The sequence below is a fragment of the Petaurus breviceps genome, unplaced genomic scaffold, assembly GCF_028583685.1.
Source record: "Petaurus breviceps papuanus isolate PSGF00001 unplaced genomic scaffold, PetGlider_PUasm1.0 563, whole genome shotgun sequence".
Lineage (NCBI taxonomy): Eukaryota > Metazoa > Chordata > Mammalia > Diprotodontia > Petauridae > Petaurus > Petaurus breviceps.
In genome coordinates, this window is record NW_027186380.1 from 1,035,907 (window position 1) to 1,057,053 (window position 21,147).

General features: G+C 40.9%; 1 protein-coding gene across 2 annotated transcripts; it reads right to left on the reverse strand.

The window, feature by feature from the left end:
• Positions 1-441: 441 nt before the first annotated feature.
• Positions 442-21,135, reverse strand: LOC138173091 (zinc finger protein 879-like). Of its 2 annotated transcripts, XM_069103020.1 has the most exons (6): positions 20,212-21,135; positions 11,159-11,275; positions 9,907-9,995; positions 7,003-7,129; positions 5,809-5,904; positions 442-3,401 (listed from the first exon to the last, which is right to left on the reverse strand). In XM_069103020.1, exons 3-6 carry the CDS (start codon positions 9,952-9,954, stop codon positions 1,786-1,788), a joined length of 1,887 nt encoding a protein of 628 aa, XP_068959121.1. In that variant the 5' UTR covers positions 9,955-9,995; positions 11,159-11,275; positions 20,212-21,135; the 3' UTR covers positions 442-1,785. The 2 variants fall into 2 exon arrangements, with proteins under 2 accessions (XP_068959121.1, XP_068959120.1); XM_069103019.1 differs by lacking the exon at positions 11,159-11,275.
• Positions 21,136-21,147: the final 12 nt, after the last annotated feature.

A 21,147-nucleotide genomic window follows, 5' to 3' on the forward strand; every position in this document is an offset into this window, starting at 1 on the left:
CACTGCACAACCCAGCTGTCCTACCTTACACCTTACCTTAAATTTGAAAATTTTAACCTGATTACAGTGGGCCGCATTATTCAAAATCAGAAGAGAATGAAATCTAGTACTTTGTACAATTGTAGGAAGTAGGAGAATTTCTTATTGGGGAAGAGGAAGGATTTGATGATGATGAAACTTTTTAAACAATTGAGCATCCATGAAGTTTCTTTTAAAAAGTTCAAAACTAGGAGAATCTAAGTGGTGCAGTGAATAGAGGACTGGTTCGGAAGTCAGGAGGACCTGAGTTCAAATACAGCCTCAGACACTTAATACTTATTAGCTGTGTGACCTTGGGCAAGTCACTTAACCCCAACTGCCCTGCCTTGCCCCCTCCAAAAAGCCAAAAAATAAGTTCAAAACTAAGCAGAAGGTTCAGGAGAAAACAAAGAGAAACAACCATTTTAGAGAAATATTTTATATGCATTCTTATATTTCTTTTTAAAAATAAATTTTATTCCTTTTTTTACAACACCATAATTTTTCCCTTGATTTCCCCTCTTCTTCCAAGAGTCACCTGACATAACATATTTTCAAAGAAAAAAATAGGAAATCAGGAAAACTGATAAACAAAATTAAAAAAATCTGAAAATATATGCAATATACTCCACCCATGGACCTTCTATTACTGAACAGCATTAAAAAATAAATTTAATATATGGAGAAATACTCAGTGCTTCTGGCCAGGCCATGCCAATATGACAAAAACAACATTAACAAGGTCAATTTATAGATTTAATTGTATACAATTAAACTATCAGAGAGATACTTGAAAGGACTTGAGAAAATAACCAAATTCATTTGCAGAAACAAAGGATCAAAAATATGAAGGAAAACAATGAGAAAAAGGTGGGGATGGAGAAGGAAAAAAATATATCCAGACTTCAAATTATACCATAAATCAGTCATCTTCAAAATTATTTGGTGTTGATTAAAAAAAACCACAGAGAAGTTGATCAGTGGAACAGCCAAGACATGTAAGAATCAGAAATAGACAGAGCCCAGTGTGAAATAAATCTAAAATAAATTACTACCTATTTCATTAAAAACTGCTGGGAAAACTAGAAAGAAGCTGAGACCAAATTATTATACCATATTCAACAATAAGTTCTTAATGGATACATGCTTGTAGTATTAGCATCATAGCATTAAAAAAGTAGAGAACATATAATTTTCACAGCTATAGGGAAGAGATGTATTCTTAACCAAACAAGGGATAGAGGCCATTACAAAAGAGAAGATAATATATTTCTTTAAAAACCACAAAAAGTTGTATGTAATGGGAATTTGTATTTCCATGTATAATCCTTTTTTTAATGAAAACACTCATTTTCTGGTATTTTGTCAATAATAATATAATAACAAAAACAACAAAATAATAATAATAATAACAACAAACTTAATTTTATTTAAAAAAACCCTAAAGGAATTGTCCAAGAAAAATAATTAAAATATTTATAGTTTTTAGTTCACAGTCTAAGAATAAAAGATCCATTATACATTAAAGTATTAACAGCAGCAATTTTTGTTGTAGCTAGAACTTCAGATGAAAAGGTTGCCAATCAATTGGAGAATGGCTAAAGAGTTATGAGTTATAGTCTATGAATATACTAGAATATTATTGTATAGTAAAAATTGATGAATATGAGAGTTTTTATTTAATTATTTACATCTTATAACTTTATGAACAATGTGAATTTTCTGGTATCTTTTAAGATCTTCTCTCCATGTAAAAGTATTTCCACTTCACATAGACTGACAAGGTTTCAGTCCAGTATGAATTCTCTTGTGCACAGTAAGAAAAGACTTCCGAGTAAAGGTCTTCCCACATTCATGACATTTATAGGGCTTCTCTCCAGTGTGAATCCTCTGATGTGCAACAAGATTGGCACTCCAGCTGAAAGATTTCCCACATTCACTACATGTATAGGGATTCTCTCCAGAATGAATCCTGTAATGTGCCATAAGGGATGATTTCTGGCTAAAAGCCTTCTCACATTCATTACATTTAAAGGGTTTCTCTCCAGAATGAATCCTGTGATGTGCCATAAGGGATGATCTCTGTCTGAAGTCTTTCCCACATTCATTACATGTATAGGGCTTCTCTCCAGAATGAATCCTGTGATGTGCCATAAGGGATGAGCTCTGTCTGAAGGCTTTCCCACATTCATTGCATGTATAAGGTTTTTCTCCAGTGTGAATCATCTGATGTACAGCAAGATGGGAGGACTGTCTGAAAGCCTTTCCACAATGATTACATTTGTAAGGTTTCTCTCTAGTATGAATCCTCTCATGTACAACAAGCTTTGCTCTTTGAATGAAGGCTTTCCCACATTCATTACATTTATATGGCTTCTCTCCAGTATGAATTTTCAGATGTTCAGCAAGGTTGCACGGCTTTTGGAAAACATTTCCACATTGATTACATATGTAAGGTTTCTTTCCAGTGTGAATCCTCTCATGTATGATAAAGTTTGCCCTCCATCTGAAGTCCTTCCCACATTCATTACATTTATAGGGTTTCTCTCCAGTGTGGATCCTCTGATGGACTGCAAGTTGGGAGGGCTTTCTGAAAACCTTTGTACAGTGATTACATTTGTAAGGTTTCTCTCCAGAATGAATTCTCTGAGGCAAAATGAGGGGTAATACTTGGGGGAAAGCCTTCCCCAATTTGTTGCACTTACAAGGCTTTTCTGGTCTGTGAATTTTCTGAGTTTTTATGAGATCTATCCTTTGAAAATAGGTATTCCCACACTGATTACATTCATGCAATTTCTCTCTAATATGAGTTTTCTGATGTAAACTAAGAGACAAGTTATGGATGAAGCCTATACCGTCTTCATTACATTTAGAAGGCATTTCTCCAGGACGACTTTTATGATGGCTAATAAAGTCTGGGATCAAACTGAAAGCTGTCTCATGGTGATTACCCTGAACATCATTCACTCCCATGTGCTTTTCCGGACACTGAAGTTCTATCTTCTCTTTAATGCAGTTCCCATATTCACAATATTTGGAATGTCCATTCCCTGACGTGAATCTCGTACGTTGATTTAGGTCTGAATACTGCCCGAAGCTCCTTTGACTTTTGTCATATTCCGGGTGAATCTTTCCTATGGGGAGTCTTGGTTGGACAGAAAGGCTTGACCCTTGAGTAAAATTCCTCTTCAATTTATTGTATTCGTCATCTCTCTCTTCACCTGGAATTTTCCTGAGGATCATCTTTAATTGTCTGGAATGATGCCCCCAGTTATGTTGCCTCTTCTCTAACTTGATATCACAATGCCAGGAACCTTTCAAATTGAAGTCATGGGAAATGCTCAGCTTTGGAGGTTCCTTGGTCTGAGGTGAAGTTTCCCCATCTGAAGGAAAGAAATGATAGAAAGCCTCTTACTTCTAAGAACAGAAAGAAAGCTGATTTAGACTTTAGTGTCACTTCAATCTCCTCTCTTGTCTCTTGCCTTTCTTCTTTCACCCCACCCAGGAATTTAAATACATCTAGGGTGAGTAGGCCAGTGATGCCCTTCCCTTCAGCTTCCCTGTATCCTCTCCCCAGGATGCCTACAATCTTCAAGGCTGAATGGCTACATGAGAGTTACCAACTCTATACTTCCCAAGATATGGAGGACCATTAGGCCTTACCATCTCCAGTCCTTACCCTCTGCCTTGACTCTGTGACCACTGTCATCCGACCTCCTGCTATATCCAGGTCTTTGCCATCATTTCTGATGGGCTGTCCACTCAAACTTACTGAAAAACCTTCTAATGTTATTTCCCTCAACTACAGCGTGAGAACCTTAAAACTAGGCAACGACCAGCTTCTTCCATTTGGATCCCCAGTCCTTAACATAGTTCTTGGTACATTATAAGCACACAAAAAAATGACATCTCATTCATTCATTCAGCCAAAAAAATACAATCTTCAAACATGAAAGATGGGAATCAAGAATGATAAAATGTCATAATATCACATCAGAAAAGCAATTCTTTTCCAAAGAGATTCCCACAGAATAATATCAGGTCCTTTCCCAAGTCAGCAACATGGGCAAGGCAGACATTTTTATTACACTGTACAGCTGAGGAAAGGTGACCAGAATGCCTCAGTGACAGCACCAAAATCATAGTGGGTATAAGGGTGGAATCAGAAGTCCCACTTTGTGCCGTCTTGTCCATGAGGCCTACCCCAGTACTGCATGGCCTCTCAGCAACTAAGTATGAAACTTTTCTCTAAATTCCCATCAGTGATGAGAATTTTTATCGTGATAAATTTTTATTGTGTTATTGTGGTTGGTGAAGGATAGAATTAATATTTTTGCATGTGTTTATGAGGTTCTTTTAAGTCACCATCATGGTTAATTTTTGTAAAGGCACTATGCTAACTTTAAATGTGGATACATTTGCTTCAGCTCCCACTAAGAAACTGTCAGAGATATTTGCAGGCAGCATCTTCACAAGCCACCCTTAGGGAGAAGCAACCCAGCAACTGTTTGTGCAGATGCCTTCTCAGGAGCTCTAAAAACTGAAGACCCCGAAATTCCTCGGCATTCTCAAATGGTGTTTTAGAGTAAACATGACATTAAAGAATGCGCTTTGCCATACAGTTTAATGCCACACACCAAAGACATTTCTATATGATGTGTACCCAGGATTTTTGTCTGTTCTCTTCCCTATTAGGATGTGGGCTCCATGGTTTTAGAGACTCTCTTGTTTTTCTGTTGGTATCCCTAGAAACTAGGACAGTATTTTCCATAATATAAAGTGCTTAATGACCAGGTTTAATTCATTCATTCAGTTAGTCAGTCATTCATTTGCTGACACCATACTTTACCAGTTATACTTCAATGACTCTGTCATCACATCAAAAGGGTGGGGGTTCTTCCAAGAGGCTAAGCAGAATCCACTCTCCCTGCCCATCCTGTATAATCCTGTTCTGGGTTTGTCAATATCTTTCATAATATAAATGCCTCAAACTGACACATTGCTACAGGTGTGATCTGGGCTCTTTCGAGTACAATGGGTCTATCAGCTCCCATGTATGGTAATTTTGCTTATGGTGCCATATACCATGTACTATATCATGGGTATGGTAACTTCTACCCATAAGCCCAAGTTCACCTTAGCTTTCTTGGCTGCCATGCCTCACTCTATACTCCACTGGCTTTTTCTACATAAACTGTGGTCTAGACACATCTCTCTGTGCCTGTAGTTGTGCAGGTGATTTGTCACACTTAAATGTTATATCATATGTAGTGTAAATTAGTTCTGTCTTATCATATTGGCTCCACCATTCTGTTAGTCTTCCATCTGTTCTTGAAGCATTTCCTCAGTGGGACAGAGAGATGACCCAGTCACAGAAGGCAGCATGCATTATTCCACATCTACAGCTCACACTTTTAATGTGTTTTGCAAACCCCAGAGGGCCATGAATATCTACTTTGTCCCTCGAGTTCATCCTAGGGCTTTGGGCAGTGTCTTAGACCTATGAGGCAATGTATCATGTGTCTAATCAATGAACAATAAGAGGAAGCAAGCAGAGACCACCAAGCATGGAGAAAGAGAAAGCTATTTAATACTATGGACCCCTCTTTCTTCAAGAATGCAGGCAAATATCAAAGAAGAAAGATCAGGAATATGACTTTTGTTGATGCAGAAAGAGCTCAGAGGAGACAGTGTCAGGCCCTGCTCTTGGGAACTCTGAGGAGAGTTCTCTGCACAATATTTCCTGGTGATAACTTTATGAGACAACAATGCTCAGTTTCACTCACTTACCTAGACAATATTTCTTTTGGTATTCTTGTTCCAACATCCACGGTGCTTCCCCTTGGTCCAACTGGGAGATCAGATCTGCTTTGGGAACTGGAAACCCTACGCATGGCAAATAAGGAAAGGTTAAGTATACAGAGAACCTTAGAATGCAGTCTTCTTCAGAGAAGAGGGCATGCTTGGAAGGGTCAGAGGGTGGTACCTAGATGGATTAAGACCATACCCTTAGGGATGGTCCATATGTTGATGTTGGGAGCTCTGGGAGGGAAGGAAGAAAATGTCATAGACTTCAATTTGGATCAGAACGTTGTTACTTTGTCCATCTCCCTCCTAGAAGGATGTGAACTTTTTATATTTTTTACCACCTATATTGGAATTTTGTGGCAGTATCAAGATAGAAAGAAAAAAAAAGATGGGCTGGGTCTCCAAGAGTAGGACTAGTAAAAGTGGGATGCAAATTTAAACACGATATCAGGAAGAAACTCCTAAGGATAAGATATATCCCCAAGTGTCTCAGGAGCTAGGAGATTCTTCTCATTGGACATTAAAAAAAAAAAGCTGGGTGACCATGTTTAGTGAATGCAATTCTGATTTTGTATTTCATTTGAAAAATCCCTAGAATTAGGAGGAGACAGCTTAGGGAATAATAAATAAAATTCCTAGTTTCCTATTAGACAAGGCAAGGATTTTTTTTAAAGCAATTGGGATTAAGTAACTTGCTCAAGGTTACACGGCCAGTTATTTCTGGGTGTGGTGCTAAGTATCTGAGCCCGGATTTGTTCCCCAGGTCATCCCGACACTGGAGCTGGTGCTCTTACTCAGTGAGCCACCTGGCCGCCCCTAAGCAACTGGGGTTAAGTAACTTGCTCAAGGTTACATGGCCAGGTGTTTCTGGGTGGATAATAAGTATCTGAGCCTGGATTCGATCCACATGTCATCCCGACACTGGAGCCGGTGCTCTTACTTGCTGTGCTACCTGGCCGTGCCAAGGCAAGGACTTTTAATGTGAGAACAGGGAGGATGATGACCCTATCTCATGGACAGGAAAGGATTAGGAGTCTTTGGTCTCTGTTAATGGTTAAATGTGATACTTCAAGCACAGGATAATAGTTTGGAAGGGAGAGAGAAAGGGTGCTCCCTTCATTGGCCAATTCAGAATCACTGGAAAAGGGTTTGGGTAAAAGTGTAAGCTATTCTTACCCAGAGAGAGCAAGTGCTGGAATGTCTCCAGCATGACATTCCTGTAGAGAGCCTTCTGAGAAGGGTCCAGGAGGTACCACTCCTCTTGAGTGAAGTTCACAGCCACATCCTTGAATGTCACTGATTCCTGAAATGACAAAGTCATAGAATTTAGAAGGGGAAGACACTTTATAAGTCATTTAGTGTTTGCACTTTATTAAAAGGGAAAATGAGGCTCAAAAAAGGTGATAGACTTTCCTAAAGGTCACACTCCTAGTAAGTGTCAGAGCCAACATGTAAAACCCTAAACCTCAAGGGCCAAATGGAATGTTAGGAAAAACAGTTTACATTGGCAACTGGAAGGCAAGTGAGAAATGTCTTATTGAAAATTGTGAAATGTTTGTCCATGTGGAGTCAGGAAGAATAACTGTTTTATTTGCAGAGAAGAAAGAGGGAATAAAGGCAGTATGAAAATTCTTTCTCAATCAAACTCTCCTAAGTGATGTGTTACAATGAAATCTTATAAATAGAATTGCATGATGAATTTATGAGGACTTGGCAGTACACCTCATTCTGTAACAAAGCAAAACAAAACAACTCCAGTGTAGTACAAAGATTTACTCAGTAGAGACTGACACCAGAACCTGCATTTCACAGTCATTTTGAGCAATCCTGCTAATACTTTCAAATTCTGTGACCAGTTGGCTTTTATCATTTGACTGTGTAACTTTCGAGGAATGGTATTTGGTCATATATTTCTGTTAACTGCTTATTTGTTTTGCAGGCTAATCCTTTATCCAAGAAATCCGATGCAAAGTCATTTCCCAGTCAACTGCTTCTCTTCTAATCGTAGATGCTTAAGTTTTGTCCAGGCAAAAACTTCTCCATTTCATGCAATCAGAACAATCTTATCTTTTGTATTTGATCTTTTGTAATTGATTCTATTCCTTATTTGATTAAGATTTCATCTTGTGGAGACTTCCAGATGAGATGGTGGTTCAAAGAGAGGCAGATCATCCATCTCCTATAAACGTACTCTAGCAAAAACCTGAAATTCAAAACAGACCAAACAATGATCCAGAAATCGAATGAAAGATGACGGCAAGACTCTTTTAGATAGGAGGAAAGAAATGAGTAGAGAGGAAGGCTGACGATAGTAAGTAAAGTGTAGTAAGACTGAAAAAGTAGGAAGGGGGTAGGTTATGGGGGATTGCAAAGTCAAACAAAGTATTTTATATTTAATTTTGGATGTAATAAAATTAGTCACTAAACATTTCTTAAGTGCCTCTTATGTGCCTGACATGGTACTAAATGCTGGATCCAAAAAAAGGGCAAAAGATAGTCTTTAGCCTCAAGGAATTTACAATCCTATAGCTGGGGTGGTGAGAGTTTCAAGGTTTATTTCATCTTGCAGAAAGATGAATTTCTGGAGATGAAGAAACCCAGGAAGGCAAGTAGGTAGGAAATGATAAGAAAAATTCACTGGGTGTTCTCCTTAAATGGTGGAGGATCAGCAATGAGCTCCAGAGGTCCATTCTGGCCCTCTCCAAGCAGGAGGAGGGAAGGGCATCAGCAATGGGTGGTGCTGAGGAGTAGTTTGTTGAATAGGGCTATGAAATAATCAAATGTGTACTTTTGGAAGATCAGCTGAATGGAGTGACTGACTGGAGTGGGTAGGCTTGAAACAGGATAACCAATGAGAAGGCTATTTCAGTAGTCTAGGTGTGAGGAAATGAGGGCCTACACCAAGGAGACATATACAAAAAAATATACATATACAAAGACAGAATGCATAGGACTTGGAAACTGATTGGATATGGGGGCTGTGGGTAGTAAGAGAAAGGAAGGAGTCAAGAATGACTCCTACGTTTCAAGCCTGGGTGTCTGGGAGGATGGTGGCATCCTTGACAGTGAAAGGGAGGTTAGGATGAGGGGAAAACTTGGAGCAAAAGTAATGGGTTTGGTTTTGGACATGTTGAGGTTCCCATGTCTGTAGGACATCCTGTTCAAGATGCCCAACATGCAGTTGGAGAGGCGAAGCTGGGATAATCCATGGCTAGAGTTTTCCAAAGTTTGACTGGTGGGAAGACAAGGGCACAAGAGATCTGAAAGAGGAGGAGAGTGTATTGTTGAACTGGTTTAGTAAGAAATTAGTCCTGGGAAGGGAGTGAAGTATAATCAATGCAGAGGTGATGGTCTGGGAAAATGGTGAGGAGGGGGAGGACTGAAGCTCACTCATGGTGAGGATGAAAAACAGGGTTAGGAGTAGTAAGACATAGGAAGGAGAAAGGGAATGGGAAAAGATGATGTGTTTACAGGAACCACAGAGTTCCTGAAGATGGAGTTCAGGGATGGCTAGATCAAAGAAATGATCATCCCTTCTGGTGAGGCAAGTGACATGAACAGGACTGCAAGGACAACGTCAACGACAACATTGTTGTTCATCCAAGAGGACCAATGACATGTTACTGGAACCAAGATACAGTGTGCTTGACTGTGGCTGAGTGTGGAAGGCTCTACCCCAGGCTGGGCACAAACAGTCCATTGGAACATTTGGGAGAGTGATGTGTCTAGATTAGAGAAGCTCACATTTCCTTTGCCTTCCTGTGATTTTGCTTTGCTCACAGAACACTGTAACTACACTGTAAAGGAAAACACCCGGGAAAGACTTCAGCTCTGGTCAGAGCATGACCAGACAAGACTAATGTAATGGGTGAAGCCATTTTGCTCAATTGTAATTAGTTTCTAAAAGGGAAGGCTTTAAAGAAAAAAGGGAAGTTAAGGATATGGAGGTTAGTACTAGAAATGGGCTAAAAAAACCCCACTCTGATTTCTATGTAATTGAGATGGTTTCATGTATAATTCTCTTTTGATTTTCATTGAAATGTTCATGTTTCCTAATGTTTGTCAAGTGTTGGCACTTACCTGGGATGGGGTCTTCTGGTTGGCAGGGGTCACTGCTTGTGGCTCCATGCTCACCTCTAGGGCCAGGCCTGGTTCCTCAGTGGGCTGAGCTGTGGAAAGAGAAGGATCCCTGAGGAGCAGTCTTGCCTTTCCCCTCCAAGGCAGGAGTCTGGTCATCCCCTAAGGACCAATAAAGGGTCAGGTGGCCAGGAGGGTAAGAACTATCTCCAGGGAAGAAACTCAAACTAAAATAGGTATTGGGAAGTTAGGGTCAGGCTTAAAATTAGAAGGTCTTAAGAAAATCAACTTTACTTCCTCTGCTCCTCCCCCCTACACCCCTTTGATAACTAGAGGCACGAAGGCGCTTGGTGTCCCTGATGGGCTGAGAACAGCCCAACCTTTGTAGAATCCTTGGTATCTGGCCTCTTTCCACTGTATGCCCTTCCCCTCCTCCCTCACAAGCTGGGTCTCTAAGCTTCAGACTTCTGGATCTAGGAGGTAAGGAGGCAAGAGAAGGCTAAAGATGGAGGCCTGAGAATAGCCATGGCAAGGCTGCACCTGGGAGTGAGGGGAGTTCACACTACTAGGTCTGGAACAGGAATGGTATCTGGGGAATGCCCAGGATGATGACAGGGTCTAAAGTAAAGGTCAGGCTGGAAAAGAAACCCTGCTTCTGGCAGATAGTGAAGGATGAAGAAGGGTTTGAGGGCTATTAAAGAAGTAGGGGGCCAGGGGAGCAGCAGGTCTGGGTAAGGGTAGCACAGGGAGGTCTGGGAGGCAAGGTCATCTAAGACGCTGAAAAAGACTTGGGGTAGGGAAATAAGCTTGGGCACTTGTAGTCAAAGTGGGAGTTGGGGAGGCAGGATGCCTGGGTCCCTGCACTGGAGGTGAGGGCAGGAGTGGACGAGAAGGGGACACCGTGGGCTGCACAAGTGCTACCCAAGGAAAACCAATTCCAGTGACTTCTTTTTGTCTCCTGGATTAAATAGAAATTTCCCTCTTTAGCTTTTAAATTCCTTTAAGCCTCAGTTCTAGAGGCGGCTAAGTGGTGCAGTGAATAGAGCACCGGGCACTGGCCCTGAAGTCAGGAGGATCTGAGTTCAAATCCAGCCTCAGACATTTAACACTTACTAGCCATGTTACCTTGGGCAAATCACTTAACCCCAATTGCCCTGCCTTCTCTTCTCCAAAAAATAAAAAAATCCCCCAAAACAGACAATTTTAACTTGACTTTCCATTGTTGTACATTGTTGTACATTGCTTTCATTCTCACACTTTGGTCGAGCCAATCTGTCCTCTGCTTCTCACACATGATACTACATCTTCCATCTTCATGCCTTTCTGCTGTCTATTCTGTGTATCTGTGATGCTGTCCCTCATTCCCAGAAGTCTGGAAAGGTAGGAGATGAGTAGGTTGTAAAGGATTTTAAGAAGCAAACAGAAGATTTTTATATTTCACGGTCTTGGATGGTATAGGGAGCCACTGGAATTGTGTTTGTGTGTGTGTGTGTGTGTGTGTGTTTGTGTGGTGTATTATGATCAGCCCTGTACTTTAGGAAGGTTACTTGGACAGCTGAGTAGAGGAAGGATGGATGTGGGGATAAAAATGAACTAGGGATTACAATAATCCAGGTGAGTGGTACAGAGGAGTTGTATTAGGGTGATGGCCATGTGATTATGGAGGAGACATTTAGGAGAGATGTTATGAAGACAGACATGACAAAATGTGAGGTGAATGGCCACTAAGGTGATGGAGATGGGTAACTGGGAAGATGGTGGTGCCCTCTAAAGTAATAACAAAGGTGGGGAGAGTTTTGGGGGAAAGACAGTGGGTTATATTTTGGAAATATAAATTTGACATGTCAACCAGATGTCTAGTTTGAAATGTTCAAGAGGCAGTTGGAGAGGTGAGACTGGAGCTCAGGAGAAAGACTTAGAGCTGGATATATATGCATTGGGGGAGGGGGTGTTCTATTGCCTGCACAGGTTAGCTACACTGTTTCTGGAAGGATTGTGATGATGTAGAATGGAAGGAAGTGACTCAGACAGACTATGGAGGATGTGAATACATTCTGCAATCGATTCTGGTCAACTCAGCACATGGGTAAAAATCAAGGGTATGCCCATGGCTGTGTGTAACTGAAATGGAGTGGAAGAAGCCATTGGGTGCTGAACTCAGGAAGAAAGGTCTTGAGGGCTGAGAGGATCTGAACTAGGATCTGAACTGGGTGAGGTCAGCGGGTAATCACAACTTCATGAAACATGTGAAAAAACAGATCCGTTACAAAAGAAATGAACATGCATGTAGAACCTTAAGCAAGTACAAAGGGTTCACCATCCAAACAGAAGCTTGCGTATTTATGAAATTACAACAAAAGGGAGAAACAGAAATTTCTGCCTAAATGGGAGTGGCAGGGGAGGGGGGAAAATCATGAATAATTAAGGCAGCAAAAGCAGCGTTCTTTTCCATTGGGAACTGCTGCGCTATGAAGATAAGACACTCTGCTTATCTACAAAGGTCCCAGCTACACAAGCAGTTTCCCAGTCTACTGTACACTGACTAGTATCCATCTTGACTCCCAAGGACACATAGGTAGCTTGGGGTGCAAATGACCAATTACATGAGCTCAGGGGAAGACAGAGAGCATGAGCCTCAAAAGAGGAGAGGTTGCTGAATGATAGAGGTAGAAGGAGAGCTAGGAAGTGGTAATGGGTTACAAGAATTCTAACTCCTTCATCACAGAATTGGGGTATAAGTGAAAGTACAGCCATTAATGTAAGAAGTAGGAAAAGAAACAACGGAAAGGATCCTGGTCTCAGTAAGTGTTAGAAAAAGGAAAGCAGCGTGAAAGGAGGAGATTTCAGATGAAAGGGAGTCTGTTTATTTTGTATCAGGAAGTCCAGAAAGCACAGTGGAAGGGAGTGGGATATCAGCGGATAGGGTGAAGGGGATGGAATGAGGGAGCACACCACCGATTTTGGCAAAGGGATTTGTTTTACACAGCCAGGGTTCAGTTTCACAAGAATGAGGACAATAGGAGAGGATGGAATACACTAGTGATTAGGGAAATCCAGGTGGAGTAACAGGGAGGTTCCCAGATAAAAGCAGCTGAAGAGAAGGTGAAGGCTGGTGAGGGGTCAGTACAACCCTCAACTTGTTTCTGGGAATTTGGTCAAGCTTGGCCTTAATACTGGCCTTAAACTCATGTTTAAATTGAAAGTATATTAAGTCAGAAGGAAGTGATGTTTCTCACTCTAGAACCTGTCTCCCCTTTCAAACAGAAGGAGAGCAGAGCTGAGTAACCCTTGGGGAGTATTATATGAATGTTCCAAGTGTGGGATGACTACCATTGGGCAGTTAGGTGGCACAGTGGATAGAGTGTTGGGCCCAGAGTCAGGAAGACTAATATTTGCAAATTCAAATCCAGCCTCAGATTTTACTAGCTGTGTGACCCTTGGCAAATCACTTTACCCTGTTTGCCTCAGTTTCCTAATCTGTAAAATGAGCTGGAGAAGGATATGGCAAACCACTTCAGTAACTATGCCAAGAAAACCCCAAATGAGGACACGAAGAATTAGACATGGCTGAAAAACAAAGGAAACTGTTCATGACCCTAAAGTTACACACCACTGCTAGTTAGACACCCAATATTATAAGCCAATGAAAAATAAACACCAAAAAAGCCTTTTCAAATCACTGGCATTCTGTAGGAAGAAGCCCTAATGTTTTTTCCCCCTAGCGTGTCACATAAATTTAATAACAAAAACTTTAGTATTAACAATAATCTAAATCTGATTATTCAAATAGATTATGGCCACAGCTATTCTAAAATTACCCTGTAAGGACAGCTAGGTGGCACAGTGAATAGAGCACCAGCGCTGGAATTAGGAGGACCTGAATTCAAATCCAACCTCAGACACTTCACACTTAACTAGCTGTGTGACCTTGGGTAAGTCACTTAACTCCAATTGCCTTGCCTTCCCCCCTCCAAAAAATAAATTACAATTACTCTGAAATGAAAATAATAGCTCACCTCTCTGTAGTCCTTTAACGTATAAACATCCCTTTATATCCATTTTCTCACTGATCAAAACCTTTTCCTCAGTTTATTTAGAAATTTCTTTTGGAGCAGTCTCACCCATGGTGACCTTCTCTTGGCACTAATATCATTTGCCAACACACGTCTCTCTGCAGACAACACTTTCTAGCATCCCTACTTTCAGGAATGCCCCAAGTTGGACATGCCCAATACCATGGGGATGCGAAATTTTATGCCCTTAGGGTGATTAGGAAGCTGCTTTAAAATAGGCAGTGGTTAATCAAGTCCCAGGGACAGCTCTAACCCTTTAGAGGAAAACTAATTCATACTTTGAGGAAGTGGGGGGTCCTGTCCCTCCCGCAGTGATCTCCTGGTGCTGGCATATACAGCCCATCAATAAACATTACGTGACTGCCATATGCCAGGCACCATGCTAAGCCCTGGGGAAGCAAATAGGAAAAAACAAAGATGGGCTCTGCCTTCAAGAAGCTTATAGGGTTTTGGGGAAAACAATGCAGAAAAAGAAGCTAAAAAATTGGAAAGTTCTGATGAGGCCTGAGTACAAAGACTGGTGCATCTCAGAGAATGATGAGCTTCCTGATTATGAGGTTGTTGGGGGAGCATTATGGAGTCCAACCCCAAGGAATGTGGTCAAGTGGCATACTTGTGATGTGCCCAGATCTCAAGTTCAAGGTCATATAAGTGTTCAATAAGACACTGTCTTATTAATTTTTTTGGACAGAAAAACACTAGAGGGCTTATTTTCAGGGGAGGGCTTATTTTAATGAACATTGACAGCAATTTTAATAAACAGGTAAATGTGAACAAAAAAATGTACCTTTATTCAGTAAGCAAATCACTGGGGAAGAACAGGATGACGCGCTCACTGCTGCAGCTCTGATTGGATGCAGCTCGGAGCGCGGTGTGCGTTTCACGGGGGGGGGACGGTGCATACAGAGGGTACTGTAATGTAGCGTGTAGCGCAGGGAATCACCTTCACTACAGGAGCAATCTCAATAGGGCTTATTTTCGGGGGAGGGCTTATTTTAGAGGAATCTTACACAGTAAGGGAGGGCTTATTTTTGGGATAGGTCTTATTATCGGGGAAACACGTTAAGAATGGAGGGAGAAGGGAGGGAGAGAGGAGAGAAAGAGGGGAAGAAGAGAGAGAGAGGGAGAAATGAGAAAGAGAAGGAATAAAGGAGAAGAGAGAGGAGAGAGAAAGGGAGAAAAGAGAGCAGAGAGGAGAGAGAAGGGAGGGGAGGAGGGAAAGAAAGAAGAGAGAAAGGAGAGAAGAAGGGAGAGGGGGAGAAAGAAGAGAGAGAAGGAAGAAGAAAGAAAGGAGGGAGAAATAGAGAAGGAGTGGAAAAAGAAGAAAAAGGAAAGAGAAAAAGAGGAAAGAGGATAGAAGGAAGGGAGGGAGAGAGAAAAGAGAAAGAAACTAGGAAAAGATTATTCTTCTTCCATCATCTGTGTCAGTAAAAACTAGTCAGCAAATCAAAACTTCTAATATTGCTCTAGTGAAAAAAAAGAAACAGTTGTTGAACTAAGATCATCAGATGATCCCACTCCCATTAGTACTTAGGAACGATGCTCCTCATGCCTCCAATTCCACTACAATCTCTCTCCAACTGTCAGTCACACAAACGTAGAATATTTTCCCAAACTTGATTCTAAAAAGCAATTAATATAAAACAAGAACTAATTAAATTAAAAACCCAGGAAGATTGATATTAAATAATTTCTTTCAGGTACAGGATGGTTTACTTGGGTACCTGAGGTACCAAGAGAAGTAAACTAATGCTTGATTAAAACAAAACTTGTGGAGTCCAAAGAAATTGTGTTAACAACTAAACAACATTAATGGTTAAAAGGAAAAGTGAAATTTATGAGAAGTTAAATGTAAACAAACATCAGTGTGTATAGCTATTAAAAATTAAGTGAACACATTAGAAACAACCAAAGCAATGCTATTTCCATAAACACATGAAAGAAAAGATAAGAGAGTTGGAATACAGAGAGAGAGATGGGAAGGAAATTTGGAGATCTTCCCTGCCCTTTAATGGGCCTCACTTAGAGCCCCATAAGAGAAACTTGCTTAGGGGAGGCTTGGTTTTCAGAAAGGCCCACACCTCTAAATAAATAGATAGATAGACAGATAAATAAATAAATATGTATATACCCTAGGGTGAGGTTTTCCTTTGTGGCTCACTTGTGGGAAGAGTTGTGTGATTTGGCAAGATGAGACTGTGGGCAGCTGTTGAGCTCACTGGCTTTGAAAACCCAGATGTTGGTGCTTCTCTCTCTGGTAATTAACACTGTATGTATGTAATGTAAATAGCTAGAAGCCCTGTCTGTTGGTCTGCTGAAGAGTGTTATTTTCTTTGTCTGTATTTTTTTGTCTGCTTGTAATTTCTGTTTGTATTTTCTAAAGTTCAGGATGCTGACTTTTCCCCATGAACTAAGTTTGATTAAAGTAAGATTTTTACCCTGTTGAGTTGCTTTCTTCTAGAAAAGCAGATCAAAGAACCTGTGCTAGCGGCCATTCTGGGTATGCTAGGATGCTTGCTGCTACACTTAGGATCTTTTGAAAGTAAAAACCTTTGACCTCAAGGACAGGATGTACAAAGACAATTTAAGAACTGTAGGTCTCTCAGAAGAATATGATAAATTAAAAAAATCAGCAACCAGAATCCCATAATATAAAAAAAAAAACCAGGATTTCTGACTAAGCAAGAATCCACAGGTTGTCACATGGAAAAAAAATTCTCTGCTTAAAACTCCAAGATAAATTAGTAGCTACATCTAACAATTCCAATGACGAACAACAAATTCTCTCAATAGCCAGAAGAATTTCAAAATAATTAAAGGAAATTTAAATATCACAAGACTAGTCTGCATACCATATAAACCACAGAAAGAAATGTAACATTATTTTCTCAAAAAGCAAAGGAGGCTCCAGATACAACTCAAAATGAGATACCCTGCATACCTGAGCCTAATTAATGAAAAAAAAAGATGGATATTAATGTAGTGGAATATTCATAGCATTCATATACATACATACATACAGACAGACATATGTGTATATGTGTATATGTATATATACATACATATATATATATATATATAAATTCACTTAGTTCAGGGGGAAAAAGTCAGCACCCTGACTATGAATATGGTGGAACAGTTATGAATCACAAAATATAACAGACTCTCCATATAGAAGACAGAAGCAAATCACTTATTTAGATACCAGAAAGCCAAATCCTAACACCAGGAAACTGAATCCATCATAGCAACAAAGAAATTAATACACAATAACACAGAAGGGAGCCACACCACCTTTTACCTTTCTCACAAACAAACACAAGCCTAGCTGTCTCCTTGCCTTCTCCTTCTCTCCTCCCTCCCTCTAGCTGGTCTGACTCGCAGCTTCCTGTGGGCTCTGGTCCACCCTTCAGCAAACTTCTCCCACCTTGTGATATTTGGCCTATTAGGGGGAAGGGAAATCTTCAAATTCCCATTCCCATTCCAATTAAACAAAAGCAAAGAATGGTGAAAAGAATAATATAAAATATCTGCAAATACTCCCCATGAATGAAACACACAAAAGAGACAGGTTCAATGTCCAGGGAAATGAAAAAAAGTAATAAAATAAATTACCCAATGTCAACGTTATTATTTTTTAGAAAGAGAAAGATCTTACCTGGGTTAAAAAAAAGTTAAACATGTTCATTAAGATAAAACAAAAATTTGACAAGAAAGTAGAATTTAAAGAACTGCAAGAAGAAAATCTGGAGCAATGTGTAGAAGAGAAGAACCATGGAGTAAACACTACAATCCCTTCACCCTGTGAATCAGTATATTTTGTGGTGCAAAATTACAGGGTGGGAAGATGCACAAATGAAGAGAGAAGACACTCACCCCTTGGGTGAAGAGCAAAAGATTGATAACTTCTAGACCACATATGACACTGATTGATAGCTCATCATGAAGAGTGCCTACAGGGAATGGGAAAGGAGACAGAAGGGAGAGATTGGTACTGGAAGAATGAAAGGGAGGCCCTAGCACAACTGGGAAGGCATGCCACTTAAGAACACTCCTTGGAGATGAAGTGGATGCCTTTGCTGGAAGACAAGAACCTACGATGGGTTTAATTTGAGGAGAGTTCGTACACTGCGGGGGGGGAGGGGGGAAGAGTGTTGTCTCCTTGAATAATATCCTCCATCAAAAGGAGGTTAATGCAAGTAGGCACACAGAAGTAGAGAAGGAGAGTCATGGGAAGAAGAAATATCATGGGAAGGGCAAGAATAAGATAACATGACTGGGGACACAGGGCAATTTCTACCAATGGGCACTACTTCTGTCACCATTACTGCCCTTATGAATTGATACTTCCGGGAGTATGGCACAACAGTAGGAAGAGGCAAGATGTGTAAAGACAATTAGCATAGAAACTCCTTAGAAGAGGGAACTCATATTTCCTAACAGAGAAGCTTTAACCCAGGAGGAGCAGAATGAGATTAAGGAAGGAACAGGTAAGGATATAGGCCAAGAATCAGAGAATAAAAGTTCAGGATAGACAGGAAAGGAAGAGAATAAGATGATAATTAAGCAAAATTCTTAGAAAAGGGCCCATATAAAAAGACTTAGAGAGAAAAATAGATGAGGATCAGAGAAGGGGAGGATTTTAAACTTTAACTGAGGAGGAAGAACAGAAAAAAGTGGGGAAAGAGATAATGAAATAAAGAAAAGAAATCAATAATCTAGGTAAAAAAAAAAAACCTGAAACTAGAGAAAAGATTAACAATCATGATGAAGGGGAGAGGGAAGCTGAGCTGGAGAAGAGCCTTGCATAAAAGTCATTTGAGCAAATTACTGTTCCTAAAGGAAGGGAAGGAAGAACCTCCTCAAAACAGAAAAAAAAATTAAGGAAACAAGTCAATAAGATTCCCCCCCCGCCCCCAACAAGCATTTATTTTGTGCCAGGTACCTTGATCAACACTGGGGATACAAAAACAAACAGAAAGTCTGTGTCCTAAAGACCCTTTTATGCTAATGGATGAAGGGAACCCAAAGGTGGTATAAGGAGGGGAAATGTACTTAGTCCTGGGCCCTGGCAAAGTCCAGGAAATTAAGGATGATTGACCTGGACACTAATACTGGAGAGATGAATGAATGATAAGAAAAACCAAACCCTCATAACTTTATATGTAAATGGATTCGTGGATGAGAAAACAAGAACAAAAAATGTTTCTTAGTAGAAACATATCTAAAAATCAAAGTCATACATTGAATAAAAATGAGAGACTGGTTCAAATTTATATCAAAGTGAATCCCCTAAATCAGGAGTCGCAATTATGCTATCAGACCTAGTAAAAATATGAGATTTCACAATCATTATAGAAATAAAGAAGGAAAGTATTATACTTAAAGGAACTACAGACAAAACTCCCTAACATCTAGATTAAACTTGTATGTACCAAGTGGGATAGCATACAAATTCATAAAAAATTAACTGACTTGAAAAAACAGTAATAGTATTTGTACAGCACTAGAAGGTTTGCAAAGTATTTTACACACATTATCAGTCAGTCAATAAGAATCTACAAGAGGCCAGAGACACTGTGCTAAGCAGTCGGGATACAAAAAGAGGCCAAAGACAATCCCTGCCCTCAAGGAGCTCACAATTTAGTGAAGAAACTTCATGTCAAAGACTTAACCCAGTAAGGTCGATGCTACAAGTAAAAGCACAGAATGTTCCTCACTCAGAATCTAAGAGAAATATAAAAGGGGAAATGTACAACCCTTAGAGATTTTAGAACTACAAAATACCTAAAATATCTGGGAGTCAATCACAAATTATCCCTGAAGAAACAACTATCAACCAAATCTGAGCTGGGGAACAATTTAGTGATCATAGCTGGCTCATGCCAATTATAATAAAGATAAAAATTTGACCAAGAGTTCATTTAGAAATTTGATGTTATACCAGTGAAGCTAACACAAGGATACTTTACAGAGCTGAACAAAAGACAAAATTAATCGTGAAGAATGAAAGGTCTAGAATTTCAAGTGAAGTAACAACAGCGACAACAAAACACGGTAGTAATGAAGATCGGATAGCACTTCTGGAAACTTTATTATAAAGGAGCCATCACTGAAACCATTTGTATTGATAAAAAACAAAGAAAATTAGCTCAGTGGAATAGACTAGATAAGGAAGAATTCAAAATCACTGAGTTCCACAGCCCAGTTTTCATTACATTCCAACATAACTTACCTAGGAAAGAAGTCCCTATCTGAGCTCGGTAATAACACGCACACTGTCTCTCACTGGAGGCATCACTTTCAGTGCCCATTTCGGGTCAGTACAACGGTGGATGGTCTCTTTTTCTCAGACTTTACTGAAGTAAGTCAATGGTCATTGTTTCTCGGTAGCTGCACATTAGAAAGTCTAGCTCTCCTACGGACAGAAAGTGATGGAAGTGCCTAGTGCTGAAAGGGTCCCCTCCATTCTCTGGAGCTATTAGTAACCAGACAAGCTGTCCAACCTCTCAACGGCCTGGTAAAGGTCAGCCTTCCATCAGTCGTCAGCTGGAGGCCCCGGAATGCCAAAGTTTCTTAACAAAACTGCCTCCTTTTCGAAGAACCCGGAGGTGGCAAGCATCATCACATCTCTAGATTCGGTCCCAGGTCTTCGGAAGTTGTCTAAGTTGAGGTGAGTTGGGCGCATCTCACATCACGCACGCAGCGGGAGTGGTCGCGCCATCCCCTCCTTTTGGGGCGTCCAAACCCAAGTCCCGAGGCGGGCGTGGCTCTCGAGGGGTGCGTTGGTCAGCTGGCAGCATCTTCCGCGGCGGAGCTGCGGGTGCCGAGTGGGCATGACCCGGCCACTCCCCGTGCTGGGGTCTGGAAGTGTGGGGCTACAGCGTGAGGTCTAGACTCGGCTCGGGGACGTTCAGGAGTCCTTCTGAATCCTCGGTCCCGGCCCAGGCTAGATTGGTCAGGGAGGCTTGGGGCACCTCCGGGGGCAACTGGGGCCGATCTCAGGGCTCCCTGCTCTTCCCTGGGCTGCGAGGCTCCGCACAGCAGCCAAGGGCCTGGGTGCCAGCACGCTGCGGCCGCCTCCGCCTCCGCCCCCAGCCCGAAAGCCTGGGCAGCCTTCCTGCCACTGCTCTCGGGGCCCACCCCGACCCCTGCTGAGCCTCACGCCGGC

Excerpts from the sequence above, each read along its gene's own strand:
- LOC138173091 (XM_069103019.1), bottom strand. The coding sequence starts at position 20,290 with ATGGGCACTGAAAGTGATGCCTCCAGTGAGAGACAGTGTGCGTGTTAT. Across the intron at positions 7,130-9,906 it reads ACCAGAAGACCCCATCCCAG|GAATCAGTGACATTCAAGGA; the intron begins GTAAGTGCCAAC and ends TTGTCATTTCAG. Across the intron at positions 3,402-5,808 it reads CCAAAAGAAATATTGTCTAG|ATGGGGAAACTTCACCTCAG; the intron begins GTAAGTGAGTGA and ends TCTTTCCTTCAG.